The 16,057-nt window shown below is 37.7% G+C and overlaps 1 protein-coding gene across 1 annotated transcript in view; it reads left to right on the top strand.

Annotated features, from left to right (window-relative positions):
• Positions 1-11,123, top strand: part of Capza1 (capping actin protein of muscle Z-line subunit alpha 1) — a 40,838-nt gene extending 29,715 nt beyond the window's left edge. The window contains exons 6-10 of the mRNA XM_005337625.5: positions 2,810-2,889; positions 4,300-4,378; positions 6,251-6,322; positions 9,153-9,215; positions 9,572-11,123. Coding sequence (XP_005337682.1) covers positions 2,810-2,889; positions 4,300-4,378; positions 6,251-6,322; positions 9,153-9,215; positions 9,572-9,712 — 435 coding nt within the window. The 3' untranslated portion in view covers positions 9,713-11,123. The remainder of the gene's footprint in view (positions 1-2,809; positions 2,890-4,299; positions 4,379-6,250; positions 6,323-9,152; positions 9,216-9,571) is intronic.
• The last annotated feature ends 4,934 nt before the right edge of the window (positions 11,124-16,057 follow it).

Raw genomic sequence — 16,057 nt, forward strand, 5'->3', positions numbered from 1 at the left:
AACTCTACCAGCTGAGCTATATCACCAGCCTCAGAATGTTTAATAACTTTTTATTATTGTACTTTAAACTTATATCAATTAATAAAATCATGATGTTTTGAAATATGTATACACTGTGGAATGGCTAAATTGAGCTAATTAACATGTATTACCTAATAGGTTTTTTTTTTAATGAGAATGCTGAAAATCTAATCTCTAAGCAATTTTCAAAAACAATACATTAACTAGACTATTTTAAATATGTGATGATAATGAGTTAAATGGCAATATAGAAAGTTAGTTAAGAGCACTTACATTTAAACTTTAATAACTGGTTTGAGTCTTAGCCCTGTCACCTAACTAGCTGTGTGACCTTAGGTAAATGACTTAATAGTTCTGTCTGTTTTCTCATTTGAAATGGAAATAGTTCTTACCACATAGTATTGATGTGAAGATTAAATGAGTTAATGATGCATTTACAGAGCTTAAAACAGTGGCACAAAGTAAGCCCTGCCTAAATGGTAGATAACATTATTATTTTATTTATTTATTTAATAAAGGAGAAAAGCCATCTTGGTGTATACCAGTACAGAATTCCTTTTTGGAACCTAGTATTGCAGTGGGAGACTTGATACACTTCCTTTTAGAAATTGGCTCTTTGATCCTAAATATACTTTCAATTTGTCATTTGTTACCTATTCAAAGTTTGTTATTCCCCATTCTTAATATGGAGAGTTTCAATGGCAAATAAACTCGGGGGTCTTTTTTCACTTCTCTTAGCTATCAAATGAGCAACACAGTGCTGGAATTTTTCTAATGGTGTCTACTATACACTAGTTTTCTATATCCTTAGCTGTCTTGCTTAGTAATCTATTTTAGTAATTTCAACTCATTATTACCTATTACATTTTCTATGTGGCATTTTCCAGACAATTCTTATTTGTCCTAGATGGGCATCTAATCCCCAATGTTTTATTTGGTGTGAATCTCATATAAAATCTTTTTCTCTTCCCTCCACACTGAAAAACTTTTTCATTATACTTGAATTTGAGAAAGAAAGGTTCTTACTCTTGGTTTCATACTATCCTGTGTACTTTAAAACAATTTCATATGACTTTGTTTTCTCTTCTCATATAGTTCTCATTACTTAGAAATGTTCTTATTTTTCCTGTACTTAATGGAGATAAAACTTTAATCATGATAATTCCTCTAAGTTGTTTCTCTTCATCTTGCTGTTTCTCCTTTGTTTTCTTCCTTACCCTCCAAATCATTGGGCCTTCTTCCCCTACTAGTGCCATGTCCTCATTACTCATCCACTTATGAGCCTTTGAGTTTTACTTTAGTCTCCATCCTATAGAAAGTGCTCTCTAAGAGTATTAATGGTTCCTGAATCACTTGATCTAGTGACCATTTTTGGGGTTCTTGACTTCTGTTGCTGTTTCATACTGAGCCCAGAAAATAGAAATGATCTTTTGCTTAGACTGCTATTATCAATACCAATTAATTCTTTTTACTTTGTCTCTAATTTTCTAATATCCCAAAACTTTTAAAATACTCTTGAAAGTTCATAGCCCACTAAATATAGGGAAAGTAACACAGACTTAATGTTAGAAAAACAATGTGTTTGGGATTTATCTTCACCACTTATTCTCTTAAGAGACCTTGGACAGAAACACCTATGAACTAACTTTACCTTTTGTGGATGATAAACATGCCTTTTGTTTTATTTTGTTGTTGTTTTACCAGTTTTATTAGAGCAAAAAGAAAATAATATGTGAAAACATATTATGTGAACTCTAAAATTTGATGGCTTCTTTGCATTCCCTAGTATTTGTTTCCATTTATTTCTACTATAAGGAAGAGTTGGTGTTTCTGTAACTACTGGCTAGACATTTCCATCTAGATTTCCCAGTTTGTTACTGATACCACCATCTTCCTAGTCATCCAGATGTACAAATACTTTGGCCCTTCCTTTTTTTTGTTTGTTTGTTTGTTTAACCCTTCAGTTACAATATATTGCTAAACTTATGCATTCTGTCTGCAACCCTTCCTTTTCATTACCATTTGATACTATCCTAGATTATGACCTAAATTAATTTATGTGGTCTTCTAACCAGCCTCCAGCTTTTCTTCCCTTTTTTCCTGTATAACAGTATTGGTCATTCTCCAAAAATAATAGTGCTTGACATATTCTCCCAAAATAATAGTTTTGGTCATGTTGTTTTACTCTCTTTCTGCTTCCTGTAGAATGAAATCTAAAGTTTTTACTTATATCTATTACTGTATGGTCTAAATCTACCATTCTGTCTCCCACTAGTCTACTTTACACATACCCTCTAACCTGATGACCTAATTGCCATTCACTTAACAAATCCTTGATTTCATGCCTGAGCTGTTAACTGGTCTTTATTCTCAGTCTCTGATTATCAGAATCTTATCTGCTTTGTAAAGCTCAGCTTAAATGGCATCTCCATTAAACTCTAAGCCGGGAGCAATATTTTCCTCTATTCATTGTACCTCTGTCTCTGTTAGAATTTAACAGAATCTCAGGCTGGGGTTGTGGCTCAGAGGTAGAGTGCTCACCTAGCATGCACGGGGCACTGGGTTCGATCCTCAGCACCACATAAAAAAATAAAATAAGGGTATTATGTCCACCTACAACTAAATATATGTACATATATATTTTTTTAAAGAATTTAACAGGGTCTGGTTGTGAGTGCTATGTTTCGCTTATTCTATCTGTCTCAAGGATTTAGCACACTGCTTATGTGCATTATCTGTCATTTAGATTAATTGTGTTTTTCTAGTCTGATTTTTTTTTCCCCAATAGGTTTATGCTAAAACTATAGATGGGCAACAGACTATTATTGCATGTATTGAAAGCCACCAGTTTCAGCCTAAAAACTTCTGGTAAGAAATAGATATTCTCTTTTGTTTGCATCTAATTATTTTGTAGAGAAATCAGTAATTTTTATCTAATTTTGAGAATTTTTTTTTTTTGCTGCAAACTGCACAGCAGTTAATTCAGATACCAGACCAGGTGATAAGGAGATGGAAACAAGACAAATAGAGAAAAAGCTGGTGCCTCATGGTTCTCCATCCCCTGATGAGAGATGGACAACCCAGAACCAGTTTAGCATGTTTATTATATAGGTTTTAACATCAAAAGGATTTGTTGTGAGAAAGTTTCTTAAAGTTCTTAACAGAACCAAAGTGGAGGGTATAAACAGCCCAATTAGAACTATCAGCTTTTGCCCATAATTCTCCACCTGTGGGCAGCTGTCATTAGAACCCAAGGTTAAGAACTGATAAGTCCCTGGCTAGCATGGAATTTCCCTTTGAACAGGGCATCACCACAGCAGCTGGGCAGTCTCAAATCTAGGCCTTTGCGCAGAGAGTTCCCAGGAGGGACATTGCCGGACAGCTCAAGGATTATATAATTCATTCGATGCTCCCAGCATTTATTAATTTATCATACATCCTAGTCCTTTTTTATTTTTGAGACAGGGTTTCACTAGGTTGCTGATGGTCTTGCTAAATTCCTGAGGCTAGCCTTGAACTTCTGATTCTCCTGCCTCAGCAGGGTAAATTTTTTTACTTACAAGATTTTAGTTCACCATCTATGAATTTAGCCATTATTTAGGTTCCTTCCAATTCTAATTTGGTTTGGGGGTTTTGTTTTTTTGTTTTGTTTTCTCCCCAATATGTGGGATTGAACCGAGGGGTGCTTTACCACTAGCTACATCCTAGTTCTTGTTATTTTTGTTTGTTTATTTTGAGACAGAGTCTCACAAAGATACTGAGGCTGGTCTTGAACTTGTAGTCCTTCTGTCTTAGTCTTGTGAGTCACTGAGATTACAGGAGTGTGTCACCACACCCAGCTCCAATTCTTAGATTCTATAGCCATATCTTTTTAAAAACTACTTTTATATTGAGTGAGAACAAATGATTAATATAAAGTGCCCAGTTGAAATTATTGAGTTTCACTTGGGTAAGGGTTACTAATACTTGAGTTGATTATGTAACTCAGCAGCCTGTCCATTTTCAGAAGAACCTACCATGAACAGAATGGGCATGGTTCACTTCAAAGCAAACTAAGGAAAAGTGGAAATCCAGATAATTTAGAAAACGATTATGGTCAGGCCACTTGGTTCCAGACTTAGGTTTGAGTATGCCTTGGGTTTATCAAATTGGAAATGTCTGGTCCCCTCCTCCCCCACCCCTCAAAAATTTTTTTCAACTTTTTGGCCTCAGTGGTAAATCACCTCTTTCTTGTGCCTATTGCTAATTCTGCAGCACTCTATGTGTATGTTTTAATAGGAATGGTCGTTGGAGGTCAGAGTGGAAGTTCACTATTACACCACCTACAGCCCAGGTGGTTGGAGTACTCAAGATTCAGGTAAGATTCCAACATGTTCATTGATCATGGTAAAAAGTTTACATTTTTGGTTTGGGAGTATGACTCAGTGCTTGCCTAATATGCATAAGACCTTGCGTTCAATCTCTAGCACTGCCTAAATAAATAAAACTTCACATTTTAAAATAAACATGCAAGTTGGTCTTTGTTCTAGAATTAAAATAAGTACTAAATTATATGCAGATGCAAAGAGGTGGATGGAAGTGAGTAGAAATAAAAGCCTTCTTGGGGAGGTAGTTAAACAGAGATCTATTTGGGGTTGATAAAGATAATTATGTAGAGAATACTGTTTGCTGGTTATTTTTTTATGTGGTGCTAAGGAGCGAACTCAGTGCCTCACACATGTGAGGCAAGCTCTCTATTGCTGAGCCACAACCCCAGCCCTGTTTTATACTTATGTGTGTGTTTGGGGGTGGGGGTGCTGGGGAAAGAACCCAGGGTCTTATACATGGAAGGCAAGCACTCTACCAACTAAGCTATATCCCCAGCCCTATACATATACACTTTTTAATATAGACTGTCTGGTCACACTTTGGGAGAAGACTTACTTCATTTTTATTATCTTTTAAAAGTCACAATGAAAATTATTTGAAAGAGACATTAAGATATTTAGGCCTAGCAAGACACAGTGGCACATACCTGTAATCCCAGTGGCTCAGGAGACTGAGGTAGGAGGATCTAGAGTTCAAAGCCAGCCTCAGCAAAATGAAGGCTCTAAGCAATTCAGTGATTTATTTTATTAGAGACAGGGTCTTGCTGAGTTTCCTAGGGCCTTGCTAAATTGCTGAGTCTGACTTTGAACTCAAGATCCTTCTGCCTCACACTTCAGAGTTCCTGGGATTACAAGCATGTGCCACTGCAACTAGCCAATGTCACACTTATTTTTATAGTGTAATTTCCCATCAAATATTTGGTTTTCAGTGATTTTCTTTTAACTCCCAATTAAGTTTTTCCTGCCAGTCAGATCTATGTACCTCCTGCATATTGATGATATTTGAATGGCCATGTCTCACATATTAAGTATTAGGATCCTTGGTTTTCAGAAAGAAACTAATTTTCCATGCTTTTTATTATTTTTAATATTTCTAAAGTGGGATCTTATTTATCTTTGTAGTCATAATGTCTGGCCCAGTGCCTGGAATCAAAAACACAAATGTTTCTTGTTGTTTTTGTTTTTATTTGTTTTTAAATATTTTTTTAGTTGTTGATGGACTTTATTTTCTTTATTTTTATGTGATGCTGAGGATTGAATCCAGTGCCTCATGCATGCTAGGTGAGCACACTACCACTGAGCCACAGCCCCACACAAATGTTTTTTGCACTTAAATTTTATCTGGTAAGGAAAGAGGTTTTGTTTCTTTTTTCTTTTGTACAAGATTGAACTCAGGTTCACTTTACCAGTGAACTATATCCAGCCCTTTTTATTTTTGAGACAAGGTCTCATTAAGTTGCTAATACTGGCCTCAAATTTTCCATCCTCTTGCATTAGCCTCTCAAGTCACTGAGATTACAGGTATGCACCATCAAGCCCAAAGAATTCTTAAACTGGGCTGGGGTTATGGCTCAGCGGTAGAGCACTCGCCTAGCACATATGAAGCCCTGAGTTCAATCCCCAGCACCACATAAAAATAAATAAAATAAAGATATTGTGTCCAACTACAACTAAAAAATAAATATTAAAAAAAGAATTCTTAAACTTAAATATTCTGTGAATTTTATTTTAATACCACTATGAATTATCATTGATTGTGTTAATTATTCAGAATTGCTAAAGCATGAATCTGTGCATTAAGTAATAGGATTCTGTATGAACTAAACATAAACATAAACTTGATCAAATACTTCCTCACACAGGTTCACTATTATGAAGATGGAAATGTTCAGTTGGTTAGTCATAAAGATGTACAAGATTTAGTAACTGTTTCGGTGAGTATGCAATTTAATGTCTTTTTCACTTTTGTCTTTTTTACTTTAAAAATTTTGTTTTGCTCTGGAGTGCAATCCATCCATTATTTGTTGTTGTTTTGTTTGTTTGTTTAGTTATATATGACAATAGAATGTATTTTGACTTATACGTACCTGGAGTATAACTTCCCATTCTTGTGGTTGTACATGATGTGGAGTTACACTGGTCGTATATTCATATGAACATAGGAAAGTTGTGTCCGATTTATTCTACTGTCTTTCCCATTCTTAACTCTCCTCCCTTCCCCCTATTCCCAGCCTACTTCCTCCTCCAATTCAGTGAACCTCTGCCCCCCCACCACAGTTGTGAGTCAGCATCCACATATCAGAATACTTGGCCTTTCATTTTTTGGTATTGGCTTATTTCACTTAGCATGATAGTCTCCAGTTCCATCCATTTACTGGCAAATACCATAATTTCATTCTTCTTTATGGCTGAGTATTATTCCCTTATGTATATGTACTGCATTTTCTTTATCCATTCATTTGTTGAAGTGCACCTAGGTTGGTTTCATAGCTTAGTTATTGTGAATTGAGCTGCCATGAACATTGATGTGGCCATGTCACTCTAGTATGCTGATTTTACATCCTCTGGAACATTGCCAAGGAGTGGGATAACTGGGTCAAATGATGGTTCCATTCTAAGTTTTCTGAGGAATCTCCATACTGCTTTCCAGAGTGGTTGTACCAATTTGCAGTCCCAACAGCAATGTATGAGTATACCTTTTCCCCCACTAGGGACTGAACCCAGGAGGAGCACTTAACCACTGAATCATATCCCCACCCCCACTTTTTTTTTTTTTGAGACACCATCTCGATAAGTTACTTAGGGCCTTGCAGAGTCTGGCCTCAAACTTGTGATCCTTCTGCCTCTGCCTTCCAGGTTGCTGGGTCTACCACGCGGCCTGCGCAGTGGTTTCATTAATGAGGTTCTAGGCATAAAGTTAGTTAGAAGAGATCGAAATAAAAACACAGACTCAATTACCTTATTTCTATTGCTAGGTCCGAGACGGCCCCCCTCTGGTTCCCTCCTCCAACCGCCCAGCAGGGCAGCAGGGATTACTCAGGGCTAGCAGGAGAGAGCAAGCGAGCAGCCTTTTATTGGGGAACAAGAGATTCAGGGGAGAATTCCATCCAATGAAGGTTGAGGGGGGCCGCACTCCAAGGTCAGGGTCAGTGATTGGGTCCCCGGGGTCAGTGGTCAGGCACACCCCCACACAGATGGGCTCTCTCATCAGGAAAGGGTCGACTTTTGCCAAAGTGCCTCAGGCCCTTAACGGGAGTCGCTCAATCACTTGTTAGAATGGCTTCCCACAGCTGGGATCATAGGCATGCACCACCGCATCTAGCAACATAGAAACATTTTTTGTGGGTAATAACTAACTTTCCAAAGCAAAAAAAAAAAAAAAAAGTAAAAAGAATAACATTAATTTATGTCTTCACAAATTGTGTAATATCTGCCTTAATAAAAGACAGCTGGATTCTTATATCAGCTTCATACAGTCTGTAAGCCTCACGGCGATAAAGTCACTGCACATCATGAAGTTTCTAAGAAACTGTATTGTAGAAGCATGAGAGTAAGAGTGGAAAAGGCAGGGCCGGGGCTGTGGCTCAGTGGTAGAGCGTTTGCCTAGAATGTGTGAGGCACCAGGTTCGATCCCTGGCACCGAATACAATAAACAAATAAAATAAAGGTATTGTGTCCATCTACAACTAAAAAAAATATTTTTTAAAAAAAGAGTGGAAAAGGCAGACATCGAGCTGGAATGTAACTCAGTGGCAAAGCACTTGCTTAGCAAGCAAAGGTCCTGGGGTGCGGCCCTGAGGGCATTGTTCATTTCATCTTTTTTTTTAAATATTTATTTTAGTTGTAGTTGGACACAACACATTTATTCCACTAATTTATTTTTATGTGGTGCTGAGGATCGAACCGAGGGTCTTGTGTGTGTGAGTCGAGCTCTCTACTGCTGAGCCACAACCTCACCCCTGTTCATTTCATCTTAAAGCAAAAATATTTTTTCAGGGCATTAAGATTTAAAGACACAGTAATGACCTCTTCGGACCATACTGTGATAGACTGGAAAGTACATGGGGTTTGTTTGTCTGGTTTTTAGTTTTGGTGAAGACCTGGATTCAGATTCTATTTTTATCATTCAAAAGCTGTATAATTTTGGTCATATCATTTGAGAGATTCTATTTTTTTCTGCAGAATGAAGGTGATGATAATAAAACTATTTATTTCACAGGATAATTCTAAGAATCAAAGGAGGTAATATGCATTGGAACGCTTGGTAAACTAGGAATTATCATATCAGAGTTAGTTAATATGGATTAACTTTTCAGCATCTTTTTACTTAGTGCTTGCTTGTTTGTTGTGGTACTAGAGATTGAGCCACCGATTTGCTCTATCATTGAACTATTATCTCCAGCCCCTTGTATTTATTTTCAAAATTTTTATTTTGAGGCAGGGTTTTGCTAAGTTGCCAACGCTGGCCTTGCAGTTCTGATCCTTTTGCCTTAGCCTCTGGAGTTGCCACTGTATCCAGCACAAATGAATTTTTAAATATATAAGCACTGCTTGCTTCAGTGGCACACACCTATAATCCCAGCAACTCCAGAATCTAGAGGCAGGAGAATTGCAAGCTCAAGGCCAACCTTGATAACTTAGTGAAACCATGTCTAAAATTTTAGAAAAAGAGCTGTGCTCAGTAGCAGAGCACCCCTTTTGCTGTACTCAACCAATAAACAAGGAACCAAATGATTCATTTTTTTCTTCCTCTTTCTCCATTAGAATGAAATCCAAACTGCCAAGGAGTTTATTAAAATCATAGAGAGTGCAGAAAATGAATATCAGGTAAGAAGACTTGGAACTAATTTTTCTAGATCCTAGTGCCATATTTTTCTGTTAATATATTTGTTAGACCTTTCTCTCTTTTAACTTGAATGCCTATGCTGTTGAGTCAGACCTTTTAATCTGGTATTCTGCTTGAAATTAAGGTTTCAAGTTTGGAAGAGACCATAGCTCTAGTTTAAGCAATATAGATATCTTCTTGTCTCACTTCAGAAATTGAAGAGGAGCTCACTAGAAATAATATAATCTATCCTGTCTAACTCTTGTAATGTAAGCGTGTCCTTTGATAATGAGTTACTTTCCTATTCACAATCAACCCATTTCTGTTCAAGTAACTAACCTTCAATTATCTGTTGCAGACTGCAATTAGTGAAAACTACCAAACAATGTCAGACACCACATTCAAGGCCTTGCGCCGGCAGCTTCCAGTTACCCGCACCAAAATTGATTGGAACAAGATACTCAGCTACAAGATTGGCAAAGAAATGCAGAATGCTTAAAGGCTGACTGTAGGATTCTTCAGTATGTAGAAAGAAAAGGATTCAACATGTGGTCATATGATAAATAAGTGATTTATAAACAAGAGTGATATTTTGCTAGGGCTTTCAAAGTTAACAGATTTTTTTAGCCTCATGAAATACTGTTGAACCTATAGCATTGACTTCATCTTTTTGTGTTCTCTGCCTTGTATTTTTCTGTTATCACTATATCTACTTGTAAATCTTTTTTTTTTTTTTTCCTTTTTGTTAATTCTGCTACAATTAGTGTTGAAGAAAGATCCATCTATTCTGGGGTCATTTTACTCTTTAGAAAATTTTCCTAGCCATGAAGTCCTGTTACTGATTTAGACAGATAATATGCTCAGTACTTTTACCCTGTGCTCCAAAGCACTTCTGGTACTTCAGTGCTTTTGACTGATCCACCAACAGCCAAGGAGGCTCTGCTACAAATCGTAGCTAAATGGAAGACACATTCATCCTTCTCCCTCTGACTGCTTTGATCATCATTTATAGCATCTCATAACTATAGTTTTCAAAAGTTTGGATTGAGGCTTTTCAGGTCCATTTTGGGGGGCAAAGGAAGTTTTCTGGAAATTCCATGACAGCCAGCTTCTCTGGGGGGCACTCATTTTTAAATCCAAAGACTTGAACCACATTCCCTGCACATGGAATATGTTTGCTTTCTTCATTCCCTCATTGTCTTCTTCCCACTTAGTACCATTGTAGTTATAGACATCTGCATTTTTAGAAGAGTTTTATTCATGTATTATTTTTTTAAGTATCCAAGAACTACGGACATACTGTGGATGTAGTAGAGTATAAAACTTGAAAATGCAGATGCTGAAGGAATAATACGTATCTTGTGCTTTAACACTTTGTGGCAGGATTGTACTATAAGCAAATGAATCAACTCTGTAAATCACAAAAACTTAAGATGAACCAAAGTGAAAAGGTAACTTCCAGGCAGTATCTTTCTACTGTAACCTGTTATTTAAGGGAATACTAGTGTTTTCTAAATAGGATGTAAAACTTGTTCCAAATTACTCTTCCTCAGTCCTGCCTGCCAAGAAATAAAGTGTAACTGTGATATAGCAACCCTTCCCAGGTATATTGGCAGGTATGTGTGTGATCTCAGAATACACAGGTGACATAGATATGATAGGACAACTGGTAATGGTGGATTCATTTACATTGTTTACACTTCTATGACCAGGCCTTAAGGGAAGGTCAGTTTTTTAAAACCAAGTAGTGTCTTCCTACCTGTCTCCAAATACATGTCAAACAAGAAGGGTGTTTGTGCTTCAGCTTTGTCTTTGCTCAGTAATACAGTCAAGCAAGAGTTTGTTTCCAAGTGAATGCTGTGTAAGCATTTTTGTTTATTTCAAATAAAATATATTTGTATTATTTGTCATTCATACTATCCATCCATACCACACTATCTTCTGTATCAGGTAGTTCAATAGAAATATACCCATTTTGTTCTAAAAGTGTCTGAGCCTCTCTCCTTTTCGATGCATCTCTTCAACCTTTCTTCTCAAGGTAAGAAATTCAATGTATTTGATCTTGTTTTAACTTTCTATTAGTTTCTTCTGGGATATGTTTTTCTTCTGTACAACTTCCTCTTTTGATTTAGGAATAGTTTGTTCCTTTTCATCTCTGTAGTGAAGTTTATGATTAGGTTAATCTGACCATGCACTCTGGTGTGCAGCAATTCATGTTGGGTGCTTTGTTCACCTGGATCTGTTCAGTGATCAGAGAATCGTCACCTAAAGTTCAGCATTACTTTCTGCATTTTGGGGATATTGGGGGCGGGGTGCCAGGGATTGAACTCAGGAGCACTCAACCACTGAACCACATCCCCAGCCATATTTTGTATTTTATTTAGAGACAGGGCCTCACTGAGTTGCTTAGGTTTCACTAAATTGTTGAGGCTGGCTTTGAACTCGACGATCCTCCTGACTCAGCCCCCCAAGCTGCTGGGATTACAGGTGTGCACCACTGGACCCAGCTACTTTCTGCATCTCTGAGCATATCAACAAAAGTTCATTCTGTTTGGGCCACCAACCCTGTGTCCAGCCCCACTGTTTGGCCTGAGCACACCTACCAACTCCACTGTAATACCAGAATATCTTTAAAGTGACAACTTTCAGATACTTGATGGCTTTTTGGATAGTCATATCCTTGATGGTTTGAGCAGTTTAATGGTATTATTAAAGTGAATATGCAGATTTCAATCTCTTGGATGATTTTGTAGGGTTTTCTAGGTCAGCTGAGATAAGGAATCATTCTTACAGATCACTTCAGGCTGCTTGCAGGAAGAGCCCTACGTTCAACTATTATAAATGCAGTAAATATCAAAGACTTGGAAAGACAGCTTTTTTGTTGTTGTTGTGTGTGTGTTAGCAAAGTAGGGACCACTCTCCACCCAAAAGCTAACAGCGAGTCAAAAGTTTTGTTTGAGATTTATATTAATGCCCAAAAGAAAAAGTTATCTTCTCTACCCATTATGGATGGCAGTCACTAGGCAGGAAGTAGAAATTATAGAATTCCTACACCTGGAATTTGGGTAATATTTCACATTGCCTTAATTTTAAATGCTGCTTTCCTCTCCTCCAAGTCTGGCTTAGCTACTGATGACCTGTGGGAAAGGCTTTTTATTCTGTTTCCCAACAGAGAACCAGAGGGAGTTTCTTCACCTTCCACCCAAGGTCAGTTCAAATTCCCACCTTTTTGAGGGACATTTAATGTATTCCAGTCTTCTAATGCAAACAGGTTCAAACATTCTTACCTTTAACTTGACAAACCTTGTCAGCCTATCCCAAACTATCTTATTGATTTCCTTATTCCGGAAAGACTTTAAAAGTTGGAAATCTCAGGCTATCTAAAACCCTTGGTTGCTTGAGTAAATGCTAGGAAATCAACTCCCCTTGCCAACTCCTGCAGAGACCCCCTGACTTTCTTAACCTTCTTCAGCAGAATAATTGCTTAAATTGTTCCTGTTTTAGCACACAATGATGAAATCACCCTACCGTATCCTGGGCCAAAGGCTTCCCATAAAGGAGTTTCCTATGAGGCCTCACCTCTATATCTGGGTTTGAAATGACACTGCTGAAGGCTATTTGTTTCATCTGAGCCTCCGCGTTTGTCTCTGTTGTTTGCCTAGTTCTAGGGCCAGTTCTGTTTTATAATCAACCAAAGCTCTAGATACTAGACTCATCTAAGTTCATGAGATAACTTGGCAAACCTTGACACATTCTCTCTAAATTCAGAAAAGACCAATTTATACATCTGAATGCCAATTTATTAATTTAAAGTTCTATATAGAACTATCAAGTTGAAGCCAGGCATGGTGGTGCATGCCTGTAATCCCAGCAGCTCAGGAGAGTTCAAAGCCAGCCTCAGCAAAAGTGAGGCTCAAGGCAACTGAGTGAGACCCTGTCTCTAAATAAAATTAAAAATAGGGCTGGGAATGTGGCTCAGTGGTAGAGTGCCCCTGAGTTCAATCCCTGGGACCAAAAAAGAATAAAAGAACTACCAAGTGAATCAGACACTCATAACCGCCTTCAAGTTGTTCAGCAACCTACCCTGTGGAAAATCAAAGTTTGGAGGGCTGGGTTTGTGGCTTAGCAGTAGAGCGCTCACCTAGCACATATGAGACTCTGAGTTCGATCCTCAGCACCACATAAAAATAAAGATATTGTGTACACCTACAACTAAAAAAAAATTTTTTTTTAAGCATTCTGTTGCTGGGCACAGTGGTACATGCCTGTAATCTCAGCAATTTAGTAAGAATCTGTAAAAAAAAAAAAAAAAAAGAACTGCATATGTAGCTCACTGTTAAAACTCCCTTGGGTTCAATCCACAGTACCAAAGATAAAAGTATTCTGTTATGTATATGGATATACAGGTGATTCTCATTATTCATAGTAGTTATATTTTATAAAGTCTGTGGACATGGAATGAGTGAATACTATGACTTGTGCCTGAATAAAGCTAATCAGGAATTTTCACTGGAAAGCCTTCCTGTACTTAGGAACACTAAACAGCACTCAGCACTACCCTTTGGGGCCATTTTAAACAGCAAAAAGCACAAAATGGCAAAACAGCATCAAATTGTCCATGAAAAGGACACTTTCTTAAAATATGAGGGCTAAAACAAGGCAGAAAAGGACACTTTTTTATAATATGAGGGCTAAAACAAGGCAGAGCATCAGAGTGCTGTGCCTCAGTTGGGAACGTGTGTCCTGGGAACTTGCCAACTTTCCACTGCTCTACATGTCCATGAAGGACCAGAAGACCACTGCAAGATGATGTGAGCCAGGCTGGGTTTCACATAAATTTTACTAAATACATGAATTTGTAAATACAGGATCCTGGAACAATGAGACCCAACTGTTGCAGCTTCTCCTTTGGTCTGTGGTAGACTGACCAATGTCAGTATTTTAGGTTTAAGAGAGAGCTATTTCTAGTTGCCTTAGGGAGTATAGTTTGAACAATATTGGAGAACATTCAAATTCTGAATTACACAACCCAAGTAACAGTTCGAGTAATGAAAAAACAAAGCTTATACCTGCAAAGTAGTGTTATTGGGAGATTTACTCCATTAGTAATGTTCGCCAAAGTTAACTTTCAAACTGCCTTCAGTGCTGTTTGGACTCACTAAAATAAACTTTAACTACTTTGAAGTGCAAATAGATTTAAGGAAGGCTCTGCAGAAGCTGGATGTGAAAGGTGAAAACTTAATGAAAGAAGTAGTCTGGGTTTTTCCATGTGGTGGATTTTTATATTGGTCTGAAAACCTCCCACCTCAGTATTATGTATTTGTGGCAGTTATTGAGGTTTCTCTATCATTGGCTTGTGCAATGTAAATGATATTACAATGAACCTGGGATCCTCCAAATGAGAGTGCCCTCAGTGCTCTGTGCATGCTCCAAAATTGAAAAAGTCCTTTAATCTGATGATACCCAGTTTTAGTTTGTTTTTGTTTTTTGAGTTGTAGATGGACACAATACCTTTATTTTATTTTTATGTGTAATTAAATGTCCAAATATGTGGCTCAAGGGTAAGAATCACCAGCCTTTAAAGAATGAAGCCTGTGTGGTGCAAGGGATGAAACCCAGTGCCTCGAACATGCTAGGCAAGTGCTCTACCACTGAGCCACAACCCCAGCCCCCAGTTTTAGTTTCAAGAAGGTAATATTTGACCCTGAAGGAGGCCACTTAGTTTGTGGGTGGGGTTTTCCTTCACCTGAAGTAGAGTGATCTGTGCTCTAACAAAAACCATTCTAGACATCTAGAGCCCCTGTGTGAAAATAACAATTACAATTCCACCTGAAGTAGACTTTCCAGATGAAATTGATTTTTAAAAAGTTCCACTGTAACAAAGCCACATAGTAACAAAATTTTTACCCGTTTTAACTACAAAACAATTGTTTTAAGGACATCCAGAAGATAGGTTTGCCCAGAGAAAGAAGGTTATGTGTTCAAAAATAATGGGGACTTAGATTTGCTGGTCAGAATTGAGCAAGACCTTGGGTTTGGGTATGGTGGATGGTAGGTTAGGTTTTTGAGATGGTAAGCAACAGCAATTTTTTGTTCACCATCTATACTCCTCTGGGGCTTCTTCGGGTAGTTGGGGGAGGGGGGGAAAGGGTAAAATCTTTGGCTGCGCTCCTAGCTCCTAGTTTTTTCCTCTACTTTGCATAATCGATTTCTACAACATAACGTTTTCCCCTGCTTAATCTTCCCAATCCTTATAGCTTTGATTCTCACTGACATTGCATTTCCTGTTGCTAAAGCCTGTTATTCCTTATTCCTGGCTTTCCTATACTGTTGGCCTGGAAGAAGGTACAGGGTTAGCCCAGCTGGAGAATGACATGGATTCTGGACATTTCCTCACACTAGGTTAGATTGTGTGGCCTCCTATGGAGAACTACTTGAGAACAACACAAGCTGTGATGTATTTGGAACTTCTTTATGATGTATTTGTATATTTGATTTAATTTTTCATATAATTATCTTTATCCCATCCTACTGTGGGTTTCTGTTATTTCTTTCTGGAGGATAAACACGCAAAAGGCTTGTTATATTTGTTTTGGTGGTAGCTCCACCCCTTTATTCGTCTAAACAGTTTCTTTTCCTGGTACTGATGCTGTTGCTGTTAACCATTTATTGCCTAACATAACAGTACCTTGCTCTCAGGGACCTAATTTTATTTTGATGACTGGGGCAACCCTTACTTAAATACTACTAACAATTAAAGAGCAATACAGACTGGAGTGTAATTAAGTGCCCAAATATGTGGCTCAAGGGTAAGAATCACCAGCCTTTCAACATAATGAAGCCT

The sequence above is a fragment of the Ictidomys tridecemlineatus genome, chromosome 11, assembly GCF_052094955.1.
Source record: "Ictidomys tridecemlineatus isolate mIctTri1 chromosome 11, mIctTri1.hap1, whole genome shotgun sequence".
NCBI classification, from domain to species: domain Eukaryota; kingdom Metazoa; phylum Chordata; class Mammalia; order Rodentia; family Sciuridae; genus Ictidomys; species Ictidomys tridecemlineatus.